General features: G+C 36.7%; 2 protein-coding genes across 3 annotated transcripts in view; one reads left to right on the forward strand and one right to left on the reverse strand.

Moving 5' to 3' along the window:
- Positions 1-7,512, forward strand: part of LOC112058519 (gelsolin) — a 102,894-nt gene extending 95,382 nt beyond the window's left edge. Inside the window, exon 20 of the transcript XR_008252214.1 lies at positions 7,037-7,512. The gene's annotated coding sequence lies outside the window, so the exon portion shown is untranslated. The remainder of the gene's footprint in view (positions 1-7,036) is intronic.
- LOC128199661 (exopolyphosphatase PRUNE1) lies at positions 38-20,139 on the reverse strand. Of its 2 annotated transcripts, none has more exons than XM_052890084.1 (9): positions 19,923-20,139; positions 14,505-14,625; positions 13,296-13,449; positions 9,589-9,744; positions 7,732-7,871; positions 6,844-6,964; positions 5,141-5,270; positions 3,991-4,143; positions 38-2,330 (listed from the first exon to the last, which is right to left on the reverse strand). In XM_052890084.1, exons 1-9 carry the CDS (start codon positions 19,956-19,958, stop codon positions 2,193-2,195), a joined length of 1,149 nt encoding a protein of 382 aa, XP_052746044.1. In that variant the 5' UTR covers positions 19,959-20,139; the 3' UTR covers positions 38-2,192. The 2 variants fall into 2 exon arrangements, with proteins under 2 accessions (XP_052746044.1, XP_052746043.1); XM_052890083.1 differs by having other exon boundaries at positions 38-2,348; positions 19,923-20,133.
- Positions 20,140-21,728: the final 1,589 nt, after the last annotated feature.

Here is a 21,728-nt window from a genome sequence, read left to right on the forward strand (position 1 = left end):
AGCCCTTGACTACAATCTCATCTGACGGTAAGTGATGATGCAATCTAAGATAGAAGCTAACTTGGAGGATGAAAATCCACACCCCTTTCGGTTTCTACACGACATTGTACCGGAACTCTAAATCGCTTGGCGCTACGCCTTTGCCGGTCGGGTGGTAACTAGCCACGGCCGAAGCCTCCCACCAGCCAGACCTGGACCAATTAAGAAAACCTTAATCGACTCAGCCGGGGATCGAACCCAGGACCTCCGTCTTGTAAACCCACCGCGCATACCACTGCGCCACGGAGGCCGTCAAGAGACAATTATGAAATATTAAAAAAAAATTAATATTTAATTAAAAATTAAGTAAAATAAATAATTAACAAAGAAATATTAAAAAAAAAAAAAATTTAAAACGCCCAGATTTTTAAATTGCTAAAGGAATATGCTGACAATAATGAATCTATTTTTTATCATCATTAACAACCCATATTCGGCTCACAGTTGAGCACGAGTCTGCTCTCAGAATAAGAGGGATTAGGCTAAATAGTCCACCACAGGCAGACTTCACCCAGAGATTTGAGAAAATTCTCAGATCTCCTCACGATGTTTTTCCTTCACCGTTTGAAACATTTTTAATTTCTTAAAATGTATAAATTATAACATTGGAAAGAACCTACGTCCTAAAGAAAGAGTATCAGCTGAGTTTCTTGCCGGTTCTTCTCAACAGAACCTGTCTTCCGAACCGTTGGTAGAATCTTTACAAATAGTCAACTGACGTGTTAAAATTGCTTGTAGAGCCTACTTAGCACGCACTAAAAATTACAAATATTGGATTTAAGTCACGTGACTATATTTTTCGTATTTCTGACAGCACACTCTTTCATTTGATACCCATATCATGGGGGTGGATTTCAAACAGCCAGTCCGCCATCTTGAGGAGGCCGCCATATTGGATTTGTAATGACGTTTCTTAGCTAGTCATGTATTTTCTTCAGAACTTCAGTGCAAACATCGTAATCGAAGACCGAGAAGTGGGTTAGTTAGTTAAGTTAATTAAATTAGGATGCCAAGATTTGATTTTCTTACATACATAGTTACAAGTGAATATAAGCATGTTATAATCTGGGTATTGCTTTGTAATAACTAATTGTCGTTGAAAAAGGAAAAAACTTCATTCTACATGACTGAGAAAGAGACATCAGAATCGACTATTTGTGAATAAATCTATTCACAAATGGTAATACACGTCAGTGACGATTCGTCTGATTCGTTGTCAGAAGAAGGTCAGGATATTTTGTGTGATTAATAAATAAATAGATTAAAACTTAACAATGTATTATTTTTAATTCACTATCACCAAAAAGAATAATTTTACTTTAGTATTAATGACCTCGATAAGATCGATTAAGACCCGAGTTCACCGACTTTCATATAAACGGCGTTTACAGAACCGGCCCGTCAAATATTAAACGTAGTTTGAACAAGGAGCGTTTTTTACCTGTTCACCAGACGCTTTTTGGCTCTGGTTTGTAAACCGATTGAGAACGGCGAGTGAACGATCTATGAACAATTTATTTATTATCTATATCAACATCGCCAACTTGCCAGGAATTTCCCAAATGACGGGGATTTTTTTCGGGAAATTAACATAATGTTCTTTCCCCAATTTGGGGAGTTTCGTAGGGATTTAGAAGAATATGTGTTGGCAACATCGATTTATTATTTATGTTGTCAAATTGACAATTATTCGTCATTTTGTTATATTTTTGTTTGGAAATCAAAGCTGCCTGCATAATTTTACGGGTCCTTTGCATTTTGGTAGTTGAGAGGGTAAATTTCACGAAATTTGCGAGCGTCACAAAAACATAGCCTGCAAATATATCTGTCAAAGACGTCTTACACGGAGAATAAACGGGATATGCAAGCTCGGTTAACATAACCGCCCGATTTACGTCCTTATGCGGCATATGGGCTGTGGTGAACAGGAAATTGGGACTAAACGGCGTTTAACTTATTTAAACGGTTGATTACGTTTAAACGAATGTCGGTGAACTCGAACCCTAGTAAATCGATTTTTCATTCATTCCATTTTTTACAACTTACATCACTAGTAACGTCAAATCCCAAATGTCACCGTACCCTTCCTATCTGAAAAACACTTTATTAAATGAATTTTGAAGGCACAATTTACATTCACTGGGCTATCACGGCTACTCTTTGTAATAATACAAAAATTCCGTTATAGCTGGTACATATTGTTTACGAAAAGCTGATAAATTCATTTGCTTGAAATAATAGTGATTGACCCCGAGCTCCGACACCAGCTCGAACGAAGGACTGGACCATTCCTGAAGAAATATGGCGAACTGTGAACAAATTCATATTAAAGAATTTAATAGGGTAATTAATTCATATCAAAGGACATGTCCCAAATTTGTATGGAGGCTGGGCCTTTATTGTGTCAAGTAAGCAGAACAAATTATTTTTATCTTAAAAGAACATAAAATATAGGGCTTAAACCTATAATTAAAATTTTTTTTGGAACCCGCATATGTTTACTAATAAAAAAAAAGTATTTTTGTTATTATCTGACAACATTAATTAAGAATTTTTATCATGGCAACATGTTCGTAACTCACACCCTGACAGATTGTCAGTGATCTTCGCGTATATACGTTCGTTTAGGGCGTTTCTAAAGCAATTTCAGGTTTTTTTTTTGTTTCATGCTCTCTGTCTACGATTTAATGTTTCTTTTTATCTTGTGTCTTATTGACATTTGACAATACTACATGACATTGACATTACACCGGATATGAATTCAATTTCCAGGTTATTTTTATTGACTGTTTAATTTGTAGACAAGGGAGCGAAACAAAAAATATATTTATTTAATTAATGCTGTTTCCAAAAATTCTAAAATTTGTTTTTAAGCATAAATAACTAAACACAAAAAATACTTGTTACTTGTCTTGACTTCGTCTGCGTGGAATTCAGTTTTTCACAAATCCCGCGCGAACCATGGATTTTTCCGGAATGAAAAGCCTATGTGTTAATCCAGAGTAAAATCTATTTTCATTCAAAATTTCAGCCAAATCGCTTCAGTAGCCGCAGCGTATAGGAGGAACGAACATACTTACACACACACAAACTTTCGCCTTTTTAATATTAGTGTGAAGTGTGATAAAGGCCCATTTTGGGACATGTCCTTTAAATGAATTTACGACAATTAGCCACTTTTAACCGCCTCATCTATATTATAAAATCTTTTAATGGTAAATCTATACTTCTATATCTATACTAATATTATAAAGCTGAAAAGTTTGTTTGTTTGAACGCGCTAATCTCAGAAACTACTGGTCCGATTTGAAAAATTATTTCAGTGTTAGATAGCCCATTTATCGAGGAAGGCTATAGGCTATATTCCTGCGGAAACGGGGACAATGCGGGTGAAACCGCGCGGCGTCTACTAGTTAATATATAAAGCTGAAGAGTTTGTTTGATTGAACGCGCTAATCTCAGGAACTACTGGTCCGATTTGAAAAATTCTTTCAGTTTTAGATAGTCCATTTATCGAGGAAGGCTATAGGCTATATATCATCCCTGTATTCCTACGGGAACAGGAACCACGCGGGTGAAACCACGCCGAATCAGCTAGTCTTTAATATAATAATAATGTAGGAAATAGTAGTCTGAGACACATATGACGTCGCTCGATCTGATGTGGGCTCGTGCCGACGCTAAATGACGTTAACTTGTTTCCGAAAATAGTAGGGAGTTAGAGAGGGGTAGCAATGCGGGAACGACTGGCGATAAACAAGGCTCTTGGACTGCTAAGGTATTCTCTTCCATTCTAGAATTTGTTTTGGTTACAGTTTGATTTGTTAATTAAGTTGTCCTGACAAATATTGTGAATTGACCTTTGTTCGACATTGGTTTTCTTATGTTTGTTAACCACTTCTGAGTCTGCTAAAAATATAATATTAGCGTAGACAGGCTTAAACAACTTACAGCTTTAGCTAGCTTATCATCAGGGCTTATAACAGCGCAATCCCTCTGATGGCCCCCACGAAGGTCCATCCCTAGTAGGAGCCCTAGTGAACACTTGCGGGACGATAGGGCTTCGGTCACGGCCTCCAGGGAGTCAGGTTTGCTGAGGAATTCCTGAAAAGACATTCAACTGTGAACCTCATAAGTACAGGAAAGCTGGACACCGATATCTCCGAATATCTTTTTCAGAAGCAGTGCTTCTGTCAGACTATAGGTGCCTTCACAAGGACAGGTAAGCTGAACACGTATATGCATCTGAATATCTTTCTCAGAAGCAGTGCTTCTGACATAGTATAGTTACTTTCACAAGTACAGGGAAGCTGGGCACTAATATGTCTCCAAATATCTTCAGATCCTTCCTCAGAAGCAGTGCTTCTAGTAGACTAAAGTTACGTTCCCGAGTATAGGGCAGTTGGACACTAATATGCTACTGAATATCATCCAAAGAAGCAGTGCTTTTGTCAAACTATAGTTACCTTCACAAGTACCGGGAAGCTAGTACCAATATGTCTTCGAATATCTTCAGATCCTTCCTCAGAAGCAGTGCTTCTGACAGACTATAGTTACGTTCCTGAGTACAGGGAAGTTGGACACTAACATGCTTCTGAATATCATCCAAAGAAGCAGTGCTTCTGTCAAACTATAGTTACCTTCACAAGTACCGGGAAGCTAGGCTTTGTCCAATGTCTTTAAATATCTTCAGATTCCACCTCAGAAGCTGTGCTTCTCTCAGGCTATAGTTACCTTCAAAAGTACAGAGAAGCTGGGCACCAATATGTCTTTTCAATATTTATATCCTTTCTAAGAAGCTGTGCTTCTGTCAGACTACAGTTACCTTTACAACTACAGGAAAGCTGAGCTCCAATTCGTCTCCAAATATCTTGATTTCCGTCTTCAGAAGCAGTGCTTCTGACAAACTATAGTTACCTTCACAAGGACAGGGAAGCTGGTAACCAATATGTCTCTAAATATCTTGATTTCTGTCTTCAGAAGCTGTGCTTCTGACAAACTATAGTTACCTTCACAAGGACAGGGAAGCTGGTAACCAATATGTCTCCAAATATCTTGATTTCTGTCTTCAGAAGCAGTGCTTCGGTCAAACTGTAGTTACCTTCACAAGGACAGGGAAGCTGGGGACCAATATGTCTTCGAATATCTTCAGATCCTTTCTAAGAAGCTGCGCTGCGGTCAGCTGTGATACATTTCTTCGCGCCTCCAACAGACGGTCTACCTTCGCTTTCCTATAAAAGTGTAAAAAATATATAATCAATTTACTTCAGACCTTGACCCATAGCGCTAGTAAACAATCAACTTGAGAACCTCCTGCTTTTTGAAGTCGGTTAAAAAGTACCATAACTTAATGATGTATTTTTATATACAGTAGTTCCCGTTCCCGTAGGAATACGGGCATAAAATATAGCCTAAAGCACTCGAGGATAGTGTAGCATCCAACAGTGAAAGAATTTTTCAAATCGGTTCAGTAGTTTCGGAACCTATTAAATGCAAAAAAAAAAACAAACAATCAAATCTTTCTCCTCTTTATAGTATTAGTATAGTTTATGTAGTCGTATGTATTTTTTGTAAAATGATTTAGTGTCAGAAACACAAAAATAATAAAAAAAAAAAAATATTTAAAAAAGAAAGATGTTTTTTATTTTCAATTTGATATCCTTAGAGTGGTTTAAACTAAAATTAGTATTTTATTCTAAGCAAAATCAATCTTACAATACAGTAGAAGCTCCTTATTCACGCTTCCTTATTCGCGAATTAAAAAATTGCGTCCCAATGCCTATATTCGCGGCTAAATATTTCGTTATTCGCGGATCTGACGAAACTGACGTAAAATCTGCAAATTTAAACTTTAACTTGCCTATTGCCGAAATTGCGTTTAAGTTTAAGAATGCCACTGCTTAAAATCACTCTGCTTTTAAAAAATGTCAAGCAAGAAAACATTTCAAAAATCTTCAAACTATTGTCTAAGACTGAAGATAATAGTTAATCAATAACTTCCAATTTTTCAAATTTTTTCTTTATATATTTGTTTTTTGTCACCCAAGAACGTATCCCATAGAATCCTATATAAAATACCATTCCATATTCACGGATTCAGTATTCGCGACACATTTAGAGAACGTATCCCCCGCGAATAATGAGCTTTTACTGTACCAAACGCTTTCTATTACAAAACATTATTGCAAAAGGAAGGGCGATGCTTCATTAGTGCGTTGCAACGAATCAACGCATTGATGCCAACGAGTCTGAAAATAATGAAGATGATTTCATATTGATTTTCGTTAGAGCTTAGTAGTCCACAAGGAGCCCTTGTAGTTTCGCCATGTTCTGTCTGTCTGTCCATCCGTCCGTCCGCAGTTTAGCGCAGAGACTATTACTACTACAAAGCTGTAAATTAGCACGAGTATGTACATTAAAAATGTAAACAAAGTTGTAATATAAAATCTTAAAAAATATTTTTTTAGGGTACCTCCCCTAAATGTAAAGCCTAAAGAAGCTATTGTTTTTTTTTTTTGAGGTTGGCAACATTGTCAACCGCTTTAACTCAATCCATTGCAACGTCGAAACGTCGCTGTACTAATGGGGCAGAAGCTGACTTTAACAACTTGTCATGTCTCTAACGGTGAAGGAGAACATCGTGAGGTAACCTGCATACCAGAGAATTTTCTTAATTCTCTGCGTGTGTGAAGTCTGCCAATCCGCATTGGGCCAGCGTGGTGGACTATTGGCCTAACCCCTCTCATTCTGAGAGGAGACTCGAGCTCAGCAGTAAGCCGAATATGGGTTGATAATGATAAATACCTCTGTTCTTCCCGTTGGTCGATATTCAGCAGATCTTCGAGGAAATTAACAATTTCAACATCATGTTGTGTAGCCTTGTTGACTTCCTTCGAAAAGTTGACTGTATCTAAAACTATACAACCTGAAAATATAAATAGGCAGATATATATTAAGAGCTATACTAATAGCAAAGAAGAGTATACTAATAGTAAAGCAATTTTGTAAAAGTAACAGGGTATCTGCGATCATTACTTTCGGAGCTACAGGGATTTAAAGGGTCAGATTTGCGGATCCCTGAAAAACGCCCCAAAATGGCACGATTTGATGACGTCGTTGGCTCGCTGATCTATGTATGGGCGTTCAAACAAAATTACTAATATCTTTGTTATTTGTGCGTTTATGTTTATAGTTCATTTATTGAAAAATGTCACATTTAATGTAAGGAAGCTAAAACTGTATGAATTTTCATCTAATTACGATAAAAGATTTTTAATAGATTTTGAAATTTTATAATCTCATTTATTTTGCAAATATCCAGTTAATCTTTGCTTTTTATGTATAAATCAGTTAACATTGACCTTATTTACCCGAATGTATCATAAAAATCAATATATTCAAACCTAGTCATCATCCCCATTAGCGGGTTAGGTTCGAATCTGGTCCGGATCATGCACCTCAACTTTTCAGTTGTGTGCGTTTCAAGCAAACAAATAAATTCTTCAGCTTTATTTTTTTTTTTTTTATTCTTTAAAAGTTAGCCCTCGACTACAATCTCACCTGATGATAAGTGATGATGCAGTCTAAGATGCATCCTTCCTCCTAACAAGTTAGCCCGCTTCCATCTCATATTGCATCATCACTTGCCATCAGGTGAGATTGTAGTCAAGGGCAAAAAAAAAAACAACTCACTGTACAACAAATCCGTCATATCCGGGTATAGGGTGAAGAACTCCCCATTCAACCCCACCAGGGCACTCAAATCTCTTATTCTCTGAGCAACTAGAGTGCAGCAAGAACCCACCAGCTCAATTGTACTCCGGACATCCTCGCTGAAAGAATGAGAAATAATGTCAAATATACCCATCAAACTGAGAAAAAAGAAACTTCGACGGCCACCGTGGCGCAGTGGTATGCGCGGTGGATTTACAAGACGGAGGTCCTGGGTTCGATCTGGGCTGGGCAGATTGAGATTTTCTTAATTGGTCCACGTCCGGCTGGTGGGAGGCTTCGGCCGTGGCTAGTTACCACCCTACCGGCAAAGACGTACCGCCAAGCGATTTAGCGTTCCGGTACGATGTCGTGTAGAAACCGAAAGGAATGTGGATTTTCATCCTCCTCCTAACAAGTTAGCCCGCTTCCATCTTAGACTGCATCATCACTTACCATCAGATGAGATTGTAGTCAAGGGCCAACTTGTTAAGAATAAAAATTTTTTTTTATTATTTATGGGTATGTATTATTATCATATTATGTGGTATGGGTATACAATAAATAACCGTGTTAGCTCAGTGGATATGACCTCTGCCGATTCCGGAGGGTGTGGGTTCGAATCCGGTCCGGGGCATGCACCTCCAACTTTTAAGTTGTGTGCATTTTAAGAAATTAAATATCACGTGTCTCAATCGGGTGACGGAAAACATCGTGAGGAAACCTGCGTACCAGAGAATTTTCCTAATTCTCTGCGTGTGTGAAGTCTGCCAATCCGCATTGGGCCAGCGTGGTGGACTATTGGCCTAACACCTCTCATTCTGAGAGGAGTCTCGAGCTCAGCAGTTAGCCCAATATGGGTTGATGACGACAATAAATCATGCCCTATTTAGGTATAATAAAAAAATATCAAAATCAGATTATTCAAAAAAAATTACGCTTGTTCATACATAAAAAACTGACTGCCATGGTAAAGCTATCGCATAGCATTTTTTTAATAACATAAGCAATTATAATTGTTTAATTATTTTATTTATGCAGTATTTTTTTTTCTTAAAGAAAGAATAAAAAAGTAAAAGAATCAATAAATAAAAAATGTCTTTATGTTTAGCTGGAATCGATCTGGTTTAATAAGTTTTGTTTTTTTTTTTTTTTTAGTTTCACACTTGTCCAGTTGAGTCGATATGATAACGTCGAAATGTGTTAACTTGATGCACGGCTTGGGTGTTAGGTTTATTTTCGTTACGGAATTTCTCGATTCGGTCGCCGCGCTCAAAGCCCGCGACAAAGGCTATCGTCGTTATCAACCCATACACGGCTCACTGCTGAGCTCGAGTCTCCTCTCAGAATGAGAGGGCCGTTACATATACATTATTTGACATCTTAAATTAATTGAAAAATATACAGAAAATTATTTGTAATTTATACTCAACAACATCGTCGTCGTCATCAACCCATATTCGGCTCACTGCTGAGCTCGAGTCTCCTCTCAGAATGAGAGGGGTTAGGCCATTAGTCCACCACACTGGCCCAATGCGGATTGGCAGACTTCACACACGCAGAGAATTAAGAAATTCTCTGGTATGCAGGTTTCCTCACGATGTTTTCCGTCACCGATTGAGACACGTGATATAAATTTTTCTTAAAATGCACACAACTGAAAAGTTGCGAGGTGCATGCCCCGGACCGGATTCGAACCCAGACCTTCCGAATTCGAAGGCAGAGGTCATATCCACTGGGCTATCACGTTAAAACGACAAAGGCTATGCTAAGCTTAAATACACACCGAATTGATGATTTTCTCTCCGTTTTTCGTTGGTTAAAAAATTAAATACATACTTGTATGTCCAGTAAGTTCTATCCAATGGTCGGTGATCAATAATTTCCGTGACGTATGGTGCTAAGTGATTATATTTACTGGCTAGAGTGTGATGATCCACCAATGTAACCTTGGCTTTGCCTTCGCTCATCAATTTTGTCATGTCTATGTCATTGCTGTAAAATAAATAGTGTTAGGTAGCGATGGGCAAGTAGATAAAATATATCGATATATATCATACTGGGTGTAAGGGACATGTTACCAAAAACTTAATCTAGTGATTCAGTCTCAGACCAATTATAGAAGGACCTGTATCGCACTCATAGTCACGAACAAAATTGTCTGTCATTTTCTGAGGAAAACGAGCTTAGATTTGGTATATATCTTATACTAAACTAGAAGTTTTTGCCCGTTTATTACACAATTCAATTACACAAAAAGGTATTTTTACGGAGCTCTTTAACCGACAAACACGATTACAACTATTTAACATCGATACTATAGAGACAGTTTTTATAATCGCATTAGATCGTTGATCATATACTTTGACAGAAAAGTAAAGTCTAGCGAGGCAGGTCCTATTAATTATTGGTCTGAGGATTCAGTACATGATTCTGAGTCTCTCAGCGTTGAAATTTTTTGTAATTTTTTTCACGATATTGTAATTTTTTTTTCAGTTTTTTTTAACGAATTACAGCTTAGAAGTACTTATTTCATCTCTCTCAATACGATTTCTGATAAAAAATCAAAGTCAAATAAAGATTTTTAACAAAAACTAGCAATTTAAATTTAATTTACATTGCTACAAAAATTTCAAAATCTGAATTATGCATTCAAGCTAGCTTTATTTTCTTTACAGATACGAGTATAAATTCTTTTCGCTTTTATGAATCATCTAAGCAAGAACTTTATTCATGGTGATGGCTTTTTTAGTGATGACGATCATTCTTCAGACTCCAAATCTGAATACCAACCAAACGTTAAACCTAAATTAATTTTGGACTAAATGCATACGAAGCCATTTATGAACAGATATTGTTTGGCGAGACTGCATACGAAGCTATATATGGCTATAATAACATATAACATATATATATATATATTTCAATATATATATATATAATTATGAAGGAGATGGAAATAAAATGATTTTTTGATGAAAATATATTTTATGTACCATAAACAATACGTCATCAACCCATATTCGGCTCACTGCTGAGCTCGAGTCTCCTCTCACAATGAGAGGGGTTAGGCCAATAGTCCACCACGCTGGCCCAATGCGGATTGGCAGACAGAATTATATATATATACACCGCGCTACGTTATTCGTCTTAAACCAAAATCCCACATAATGTACCCAATGTCTATTATCCATCAGTGTTATTAAAAAAAAAAACAAAGTATAATTCAAGGAGTTACAATTGTTATAAACTTTCAAAAATCGATTATTTTAAAACATCCTGTATTTTCAAACATCTACCTACCTACCTCAAATATTCGCAGATTATTTGAGGCGCTGACGACCGCGAGTGACGCGGTCGTCAGCGCCTCAAATAATCTGCGAACGATTTTTGTTCACCACACTGAATTGGACTTGTAACAATTATCTGGATCGAATACTCTTCGGTCAGTCGTACAACATCACTCTACAGAATAGCAACCTAAAATCCGATCAGTTTGGAATTTTAACGGCCTTCATGGCGCAGTGGTGTGCGCGGTGGATTTACAAGACGGAGGTCCTGGGTTCGAACCTCGGTTGGGCCGATTGGTGTTTTGGTCCAGGCCTGGCTGGTGGGAGACTTCGTGGCTCGTTACCACCCTACCGACAAAGACGTACCGCCAAGCCGTGGATTGAAATACTCCTCCTAATAAGTTAGTCCGTTTCCATTTCAGATTGCATAATCACTTACTACACTACCGTCAGGTGAAATTGTAGTCGATGGCTAACTTGTAACGAATAAAAAAAGGGTCCGATTCATGTCCTACGGATGTTCAGTTTAAGACTCAAGTAACTACATACTTTAAGTCGAGTCGTAACGATACACAAAACACGAAAGACCCGTGACCCGAATGATCGAATTATTAAGACCCAACCAATCACCTTGCGTTATAAGAAACGATCGAAAGATACATTTCTTACCTGTACCTATTTTTGGACATTGCCGACAATAGTTACGGGTTAGGCGGCGAGCGGCGTTATCAAAAAGGAAACCGCAAAAGACTAGGGCTTGCTATTTTTTAAAATATCGGATTCTCGATATATCGATAATTTCAAAATGAATTTTTCGGCTAAATGAAAACTTTTAACAATTAAGTATTTATTAAACTTCACTATTTTCTTATGTAACTAAATTGACAAGTAAATTAATACGATTAAACACGTTTAAAGTTTTGTCTGAGGGTAAAGTAGTGTATACTATCTGAATACATTACGTTTTACTTATTTCAGTGACATTTTCGATAAAATGCAATTAAATAAACTAAAATATGAAAAACGTAATAAAGTATAAATAAAGTAAAGTAGATTATGTTTGATAATGTTTTAGTTTAAATAATTTGCGAGGGATATAAAAAAATTAAAACTTGTTAAAAATATCTAGTATCGGTATCTACGTTTCAATATCGAACTATCGATATATCGTCCATAAAAATATTAGTAATGAATACTTATCGCTATTAAGTGATAATGTCGATATTTTGATATATCGATATTTTATTAACAGCCCTAGTAAAGACACTGCCGCCGACTAGGTGTATCAAAAATAGTAGGTATGTAGGTATTAAACAACAAAATTTCTGAAACTAGGTTAAAGTTCATTAACTTCTTCTTTCCAAACAGAATGAAACAGGATGTTCTGAAGTTTTTTCATCAATTTTAATTTTTTTTTTCGATAGCGTGTGAATGTGCTTCAGCTTATTTTTAATATTACTATAGAGTTTATCGTAATGGATACATACATGTCGCGGCGGATTATAGACGCGGCCGGTAGCACGATGTATATATATTCCAATTATCACTAATTATTGTTTATGGTACATAAAATATATTTTCATCAAAAAATCATTTTATTTCCATCTCCTTCATAATTCATGCAATAAGGGGTTAAGCAACAGGGGTCCATAACAGAAATAACTGAAAAGTTGGAGGTGCATGCCCCGAACCGAATACAATGGGGATGATGACTAGGTTTGAATATATTGATTTTTATAATAAATTGGGGTAAATAAGGTCAATGTTAACTTAATTATACATAAAAAGCAAAGATTGAATGGATATTTGCAAAATAAATAAGATTATAAAATTTCAAAATCTATTAAAAATCTTTTATAGTAATTAGATGAAAATTCATATAGATTTAGCTTCCTTACATTAAAGGTGACATTTTTTAATACATGAACTATAAACATAAACGCACAAATAACAAAGATATTAGTGATTTTGTTTAATCGCCCATACAAATCTAAAAATCATTAAGTGCCTACGACGTCATTAGTTCGTACCATTTTGTATGGGGCGTTTTTCAGGGATCCGCGGCAGCGCCGCAAATCTGACCCTTTAAATCCCTGTAGCTCCGAAAGTAATGATCGCAGATACCCTGTTACTTTTACAAAATTGCTTTACTAATAGCATACTCTTAATTTATATACAATTTAAAAAACTGTCATTATCCCTATTCCACAACCACTGGAATCGGAAGCAGAGATCACATCCACTGGGTGGAATTACCTGAATACTAAATCCTTATCATAGATTTCATGTCCAGCCAATGCGAAGACCACCTCAGTTTTGAGAGGGAAATCTTCTCTGTTCACATCCAAGATGGGAACAAATATGTCTTCTTTGCAATCATCCGTCCTTTTTGAAGCTGTGCACACTTTACCTGGAAAAATAAAATTATTCTAGCATATCTTAGCAATCCATGAACTCACTGTGAGGGTGCCGCGTCCATAGCATGGTAGAGAGAAAAACTCCGAGCAGAGTCCCGGACTTGTAACCACTGGACGTCGGGTTAAGGAATTCCCTGACAATCGGTCAACACTCCCCTCCTCCGCTCATGTTGTTCTCCCTGTCGCCAAATTTGGAAAGATCCTATTAGGGCAGCTTCGGATACCCTACTACTTCTTCTACTTCTAATATAGAACTAGCTGCAGTTCTTTTTAAGTTAGCCCTTGACTACCATTGTACCTTATGGTAAATGATGATGCAATCTAAGATGGAAGTGGGCGAACTTGTTAGGAGGAGCATGAAAATCTACACCACTTTCAGTTATTTCACGACATCATACCGGAAGGGTTTGCTGGTAGGGTAACTAGCCACGGCTAAAGCCTCCCACCAGCATCACCCAGCCCAGCCCAGCCCAGGCCCAGCCGAGGATCGAACCCAGGACCTCCATCTTGTAAATCCACCACACATACCACTGCACCATGGAGGCCGTCAAATGTGATTTGCCTACAACACCGTTGTGTTGGCAGCGTGACGGTGTCTACGCTGCCTAACACACAACTGAGCTAAAGTCATCAAATACCCTCATATTTATACTTCCCCTCTACAAAAACCTACTCGTAAATAATAAATGTGTGTAAACAATTTATAGTGTAGTGTTAAGTGCTACATGGAAGATCACGTGAACAAAGTGAGCTAAAAATGTAATAGTTAATGAAAGACTAAGATTAAGTTATTGGACATTATCTTAGTATAATAATAATATATTATGAGTTTAGGTTAAAGTTAAATCACTAATTAGTCACATAAGTATGCTAGATCGTAATTTTATGAATTACCAAATTGGTACTTCACAACAGAGAAAAAAAAAATTTATGTTAATACCATCTTTAATTGAGGTACTTTTAACAGTATGTTATTTTTATTAACCGTCTTCCAAAAAGGAGGAGGTTCTACATTCGGCTGTATGTATGTTTTTTTTTTACACTTTACCTTTGAATGTGTTGTGTTGCCAGTGCAGAAATACAGCATACACTATAGCGCTCACAGCTGAGTCTAGGTCACAGCTCTCATTGCCTAGTACTAAAGTTATACTTGAATAATCGTTTGTTTTCTGAAATATAAATAACTTCCTAAACACACAACTTGACAATGTAGACAATATTTAGGTATTATCTAATAATAATAATAATAATAATAATAAAGTCTTTATTTTTTCATACAAATTAGTAATACAATTTTTTTTTTTTTTTTTTTTTTTTTTTTTTTTTTTTTTTTTTTTTTTTTTTTTTTTTTTTTTTTTATATTACGTTTGCATGAATCCCATTGTATTGGGTATAGGCCTCCTCCAGCAATTTCCACTTTCGTCTGTCCCGTCCTGACCTCAACCAATCCCCACCAGCCACTTGAGCAATGTCGTCTGTCCAGCGCTTCTGAGGTCTGCCAACTCTCCTTTTGCCTAGTGGACCCTGCCATTCAGTGACCCTAAGTGTCCACCTGGCGTCTTTCAACCGCGATATATGTCCTGCCCATTGCCATTTCTGTTTCAAGGCATGTTTTAAGGCGTCTGTGACTCTGGTTCTTTCTCTGATCATTTTATGTCTGACTTTATGGATTTTTTTCAATTTCAGCATACTGCGTTCCATTGCCCTCTGACATGACCTTACTTTGCCTTTGGTTTTGTTATCAAACACCCATGTTTGGCTGGCATATGTTAGGCATGGTAAAATACAGGTGTCCATTACTATTTTTTTGTGTTTTGAAATATAGTTTCCTTTAAAAATCTCCTTTTGTGCCCAGTATCTGCTCCAGGTTATGTTTATTCTCCTGTTTATTTCCATCTCGTTGTTGATTGTGTCAAATGACACTTGCTTCCCCAGATAAATATACTTATCTACATATTCTATCATTTTATTATTTACTTTTATAGGCTTTAATTGGCTGTTGGACATGATTTTAGTTTTGTCTGGGTTCATATTTAGACCTACTTTTTTGCTTTCCACATCTAAGACTTGTAGCATTTTTTCTAGGGATGGTGCAGTTTCGCTAAAAAGGGCTATGTCATCTGCAAACCTCAGATGCGTTAGGCGACGGTTTTTTATCTGTATACCCTTACTTCCCCATTCTATGTTTTGAAAGACACCTTCAAGCACTGCTATAAATAGTTTTGGTGAAAGCGGGTCACCTTGTCTTAGGCCTCGTCTAATGGGGATCATTTCACCTTTCCTTTCTAGCTTTATTCTGCTTACACTTTTGGAATACAGGTCTTTAATAATTTGAATATATCTGTTATCCACTTTGTTGTTCTCCAGTGTATGCCATATAGATGTGTGTATTATACTGTCGAATGCTTTAGAATAATCCACAAAAGCTATATAAAGTGGTCTATTAAATTCCTTGTATTTTTCTATAAGTTGTTCTATAACATGAATGTGGTCAACTGTGGAAAAACCTGCACGGAATCCTGCCTGTTCAATCGGTTGTTTCATATCAATTGTTGGTGTTATTCGACTAAGTATAATTGATGAAAATAGCTTGTAAATGGTCGGTATCAAACTAATTGGTCTATAGTTACCGATGTCAAGGGGGTTCCCTTTTTTGTATAGTAGAACAATGTTTGAGCTACCCCACTGTATAGGTATGGAGCCTTGTTCTATCACTTTGTTAAATAATCTTGTTAAGATGTTAGTTAGTATTGGTGCTCCAATCTTTATGGCCTCATTTGTTATATGATCAGGTCCTGGGCATTTGTCAGGTTTTAGTTTACATATATATTTAAGCACTTCTTGTTCATCAATGGCTTGTACTATACCTTCTGAGTTTTCGGAGGTCTTGATGATTGGACCTACCCTTTCCTCTGCTATGTCATCATGATATCCATAAAGGTTTCTATAGAATTCCGTGGCACTGTCAATTATTTCTTTCCTTGTTCTCATTTCTTGTTGACCCGTTTCTAGTTTTGTTATCCAATTTTTGTGTGTGTTTAAATCCTTGAGACCCCTTTTCGTACTTCGAAATTGTTTCAGGCTTTTTTCTAATATCTGTTTTCTGTGGTCTTTATAATCTTTTCTGATGGCTTTGTTTGTTGTTTTGAATAGATTTTTAAGTTTTGTTTTATCTTCTTTGGTTTTATTTTTTTGTTTTATTAAATTGGAGCGTTCAATTATTAGATTTTGTGTTGATTCACTTAGTATTTTTGTTGTTTTAGGGTCTTTATCCACTTTCAGGCTTTGTTTAATTATTGTTTCCAGGGCATCATAGCAAGTTTGAACATCTATATTGTTGCATATGTCTGTTGGGTGGTTAATAATATTTTTTCTCAAGTTATTTAGGTACTTGGATTTTTCATTATCAGTTTCAGGCAATTCTGGTAATGTTTTGAATGCCCTTCTTGACAATGATGGCTTTTCCAGTTTCAGAGAGGCTCTGACAAGTCGATGGTCCGATGGAAAGTCTATTTTGCTCAGAACTTCTATGTTTGTTATAGACTTGGGCTGGTTACTCATAATGAAGTCTATTTCGTTTTTGGTTTTTCCGTCAGGGGAAATCCAAGTCCATCTGCGGCTGGGCTTTTTCTTGAAGCATGTGTTCATTATACAGAGCTTATGTTCATAGGCATATTGGATTAATCTCTCACCCCTTTGGTTACGTTTCCCATAGCCATAGTTACCCAGTATGAGATTTTCTTTCTTCTTAGGTTTTCCAATCTTGGCGTTGAAGTCCCCTAGTATCAATATGTTTTTGTCAGGTGTATCGTGTGCTTTTTCCAGGTCTTCATAGAATTTGTTTAGTACATCTTCATCTGCTTCTTCAGTTGGTGCATATACTTGAATGAGTGATAACTGGAATTCTCCAAATTGCATGCGTAGTAAGGCTACCCGTTCTGATATTCCTGCAAACTCGACGATGTTGGCCTTGTGCTTCCTGTCAATAAGAAACCCAACTCCGTGCAGTCCAGGTGTATCTCCCTTATAGCAGAGAATGTGTTCAATGTGTTCCTCGATATTGCATCCTAGTTTTCTCACTTCTGCCAATCCGATTACATCAATTTTCACATTCTTCAGTGCATTTTCAAGTTCAATAAATTTTTCTGTTGATGCTAAAGATCTCACATTATATGTTCCAATTTTTATGACTGTTTTTGTTTTGATTGTTGATTTTGATTTTTGTTTAGCTGTTGCTGGAGGGTTTTGGTCTAATTCCCCACGGAGACCAGCCGGATTGGGGAATGTTTTTCTATTTGTTGTGCTAATGTCTGTTTGGTTATTGTTTGTCCGGCTGCCGAGTTCCTATGCTTGTTTACTGGAGGCAAGAGTAGTGAAGGAATTGCTTCTTCCACGCATCATGTCAAAAGCATTTGATCTGTTTGTTTTTGTAGTTTTATTAGGTTGTTGACTGTTGTGTTGTGCAGAATTTTGTGGTGAAATTGAAACCGAGCGCTCTCGTTTACGTTTCTCTTTTGTTTGTAGATTATCTTGTATGATGAGTTTATCATACTTTAATACAGCATATTTTCCCTTCTGCCTTTCCTCTAATAGCTGTTGTTGGAGTTCCTTTCTTTTTATCATCACGTTTTTAGGATAGTCTTCTGACAAGTAAATTCCAGACAGTTTTTTCTTGTTCCTCATTATTTGTTCTTTTTTCCAAGCATGTGAAAGGGAGATGAGAACAGGTCTTGGTTTTTCATTTTCTGCACCTTTTTTTCCCAAGCGGTACATATTGTTGATGTCGTTTTCACTAATATTTATATTGGTTTTTGTATGGATTATTCCAGTAACCATCTCCATCAGATTGTGTTTAGAAAGCTCCTCTTCTTTGATTCCAAAAGCTATGATATTATTTTTGCGGTTTTCGCGCTCTAAATTATCAATTTTTTCGCGTAACTTCATATTTTCGGATTTCAAATCCCTTAGTTCTTTGACTATTGGGTTCAATTTTTCATCCATTCTCTCCATAATTAAATTCGTTTGCCTTTGCATTTCCAACTTCATGTCATCGAAAAGTGATATAATATGCTTATCCATATTCATGTGAATCGGAACGTAGTTGGTCTTTTGTTTTGTTGTACCACAAAAATTCTTTCACCAGTAGAATGCTGCAGTATCGGGAAGTGCTATAGGCTTTTATTATATTTTATATTGGTATCATATAAATTAGCCGAGTTATCACAGTTTTTGTCATACAGGTCGGACCGAAAATCCTCTTAAACAGACTTAATCGCATGCGCTGCCTTAACTATTGTGTAAAATTTAAATTAATGTGTAGAGGCTTTATGTATCTTTAAAAGTTCTACAAAAAAGTCCGCGACACCATATATCTATCTTCTATATATAAGCAGATATAGTACCTTTTGTGTTTTAAAAATTATTTCTTTTATATACTTAGGTTTACGTCATTATTTATACAACTAAACTTTAATCCTTATCAAAATAAATTGTTTAATAATCACAAGGATATTATGGAGATAAGATTTGCACTTTACAGTATGTTAATTACTTAAATAGTTTCGGAGATAATACAAAATTTGAATGACACCCTTCACACGGGAACGGGAACTACGCACTTTCATTTACATAGTTCCCGTTCCCGTGTGAATATGGGGATCAAACATAGCCTATGACACTCGCAAATAACGTAGCTTTCTATTGGTAAAACAATTTTCCAAATCTGTCCAGTAGATCCAGATATTACCTCCTACAACCACAGAAACTTTACCTCTTTATATTATTAGCATAGAAGTCTCTATTTCCCTTGGTCATCGCACCACTCTCGAAGGGCTGGACAGATTTTGCTAGGGGTAGGAGTAAGATAGAGAATTTATAGAGTTGGGTAGAGTACGGGTAGAGAAGCGTAGGGGTAGGGCCGGGGTTGGGTAGGGGTAGGGTAGGGTTAGAGGTAGATTAGGGGTAGGGTAGAGGTACGAGTAGGATAGGGAAGTGGTAGGGTATGGATAGGATAGGTGTGAGATAGAGGTACGGGTGGGATAGGGATAGGTAAGTGATAGGGTACGGGGAGGGTAGGGGTAGGATGAGGGTAGGGTATAGGTAAGGTAGGGGTAGGTTTGGGGTGGGGTAGGGTAGAGGTAGGGGTAGTAGTAAAGTTGACATCGACGGACGTCGGACGAAGTCGCGGGCGTCCGCTAGTATATAATATAATAATAATAAAGCTTTTATTTTTCCCATTTAGATTATCAATATCTTAAAACTATTCTAACTAATCTATATATTTATCTAAATAATTAATTATGCTATGTACTAGTTAATAATGGGCCCCTTCGGGTATAAGCCTCCTCAAAGGAACCACTACGTCACTGCTTGTATCGAATATCCCTTACAAAGAGGCCCGAACCTGTAGTAAGTTGCTTATAAGTCAAGAAAGCAAGTCTATACCTGTGCGTATTGTTAAACTTACCAGTTTGCTTGGAGTACTTGCAAAGTATTCCTCCATTATAAAAGTAAAATGATTTATTTCGTATATTTTTTACACATTAAGTATAAAAATAGAATGAGATTTTGCTAAATATTTACTTATTTCCGCATTGAAAAATCACAGATCTCTAATTACATTTGTGTACTATTATTAAATTAAATTATTCATTAAATTATTCAAATCACATCACAAATATAGCAAATTACAAAATTCAAATTATGGGACTGACAGATTACAGATGATAAGGAGAGAGTCAGAAACACAGAGACAATAGTTTGTGATTGTCAGTTGTCACGTTCATCTTGCTTTACGGCTTTGGGCTCTAGATTTAATGTGCCTAACAGCACAGACGTTAAATAATAATTTACTTATCAGAGACCAATTAGATCAGGATCTGACTCATCAGACGTTACCCCTCTGTCAAGTATAAGATCAACGATCTAATGCATTTACAAAAAAATGTTTTTTATGATGTTTCATTGTTGTAATCGTCTCAGACTAAATACCTATGTAGTAGTATCGCACCCAAATTCACCAACAAAATTGTCTATCGTTTTTAAGGGGGACGAGGCTAACTCAAACGTGATGGTAAGTGATGATGCAACCTAAGATGAAGGAGGATGAAAATCCACACTCCCAATTAAGAAAACATCAATCGGCTCAGCCGGGGATCGAACCCTAGGACCTCCGTCTTGTAAATCCACCGCACATTTCACTGCATCAAGGAGGCCGTCAAAAATTTAGTATTTTGTGTCCGTACATTACTTACACCTACCAATAACTGAGTTTACCTCGTTCCCCTAAAAAAAATACAAGACATTAAAAAGACTTCTTTTTAATAGTCTAAGCCCTAACGCAATAATCAATCGCGGGATAACGTGTGAAGCCAACGTAAAAAAAAGAACAGTTGTCTATTCATGGTGAAATACTTATCACCTTTTCAAGTTTTCATCACCTGTCACCAACAGAAGTCAAGGGCAAAAACAACGATCTTTTATTCGTTGAATCGAATCTAGATTCTAGAATTTCTAGGAAATTCGCGACAGTGGTTCAGCTTACATCGTACTTTAATTGGTCTCCATATTTTGTTATTGTATTGTAATACCACCAACGTGGGTACGTTACATATCAATATTTTTTGCGTATCAATCAAAAATTAGATTCAAGTTTCATCCAGGATTACTCAATTTATGTTTGATGGACATCATTCTTCATTAGAAACGAACTGCTACGGTATGTGACCTTAAAATACTTAAACGTTGGACTACCTATCGATTTTTCAACAATTCAACTTTTTGAGATGGCGCAGTTGGTATGATAGCTGTGCTTTGACATATACAACTCACAATCAAAGGCGCTGTGGTTCTCAACAGAGATCCGGGTCCAGAGTTCGATTACTTCGATTCCCAGGTGGGATCAGTTAAGTATTTTCATCATCATCATCATCAACCCATATTCGGCTCACTGCTGAGCTTGAGTCTCCTCAGAATGAGAGGGGTTAGGCCAATAGTCTACCACGCTGGCCCAATGCGGATTGGCAGACTTCATACCAGAGAATTGAGAGAATTCTCTGGTATGCAGGTCTCTATCTCTTCACAATGTTTTTTCCTTCACCGTTTGAGAAACATGATATTTAATTTCTTAAAATGCACACAACTGAAAAGTTGGGAGGTGCATTCTGAGAGGAGATTCAAGCTCAGCAGTGAGCCGAATATGGGTTGAAAATTATGATGACTGTAGGATTCAAATGGCAGTCTACTAATTTCAGAGCCTATTCCTTTATTTCCT

The sequence above is a fragment of the Bicyclus anynana genome, chromosome 27 (assembly GCF_947172395.1).
Source record: "Bicyclus anynana chromosome 27, ilBicAnyn1.1, whole genome shotgun sequence".
NCBI lineage: Eukaryota > Metazoa > Arthropoda > Insecta > Lepidoptera > Nymphalidae > Bicyclus > Bicyclus anynana.

Coding starts and splice junctions, on each gene's coding strand:
- LOC128199661 (XM_052890083.1), bottom strand. CDS start 19,958: ATGGAGGAATACTTTGCAAGTACTCCAAGCAAACTG. Junction 4,144..5,140: donor GCTTCCCTGTCCTTGTGAAG/GTAACTACAGTT, acceptor ATGTCTTTTCAG/GAATTCCTCAGCAAACCTGA. Junction 2,349..3,990: donor ATGATAAGCTAGCTAAAGCT/GTAAGTTGTTTA, acceptor ATTTGTTCACAG/TTCGCCATATTTCTTCAGGA.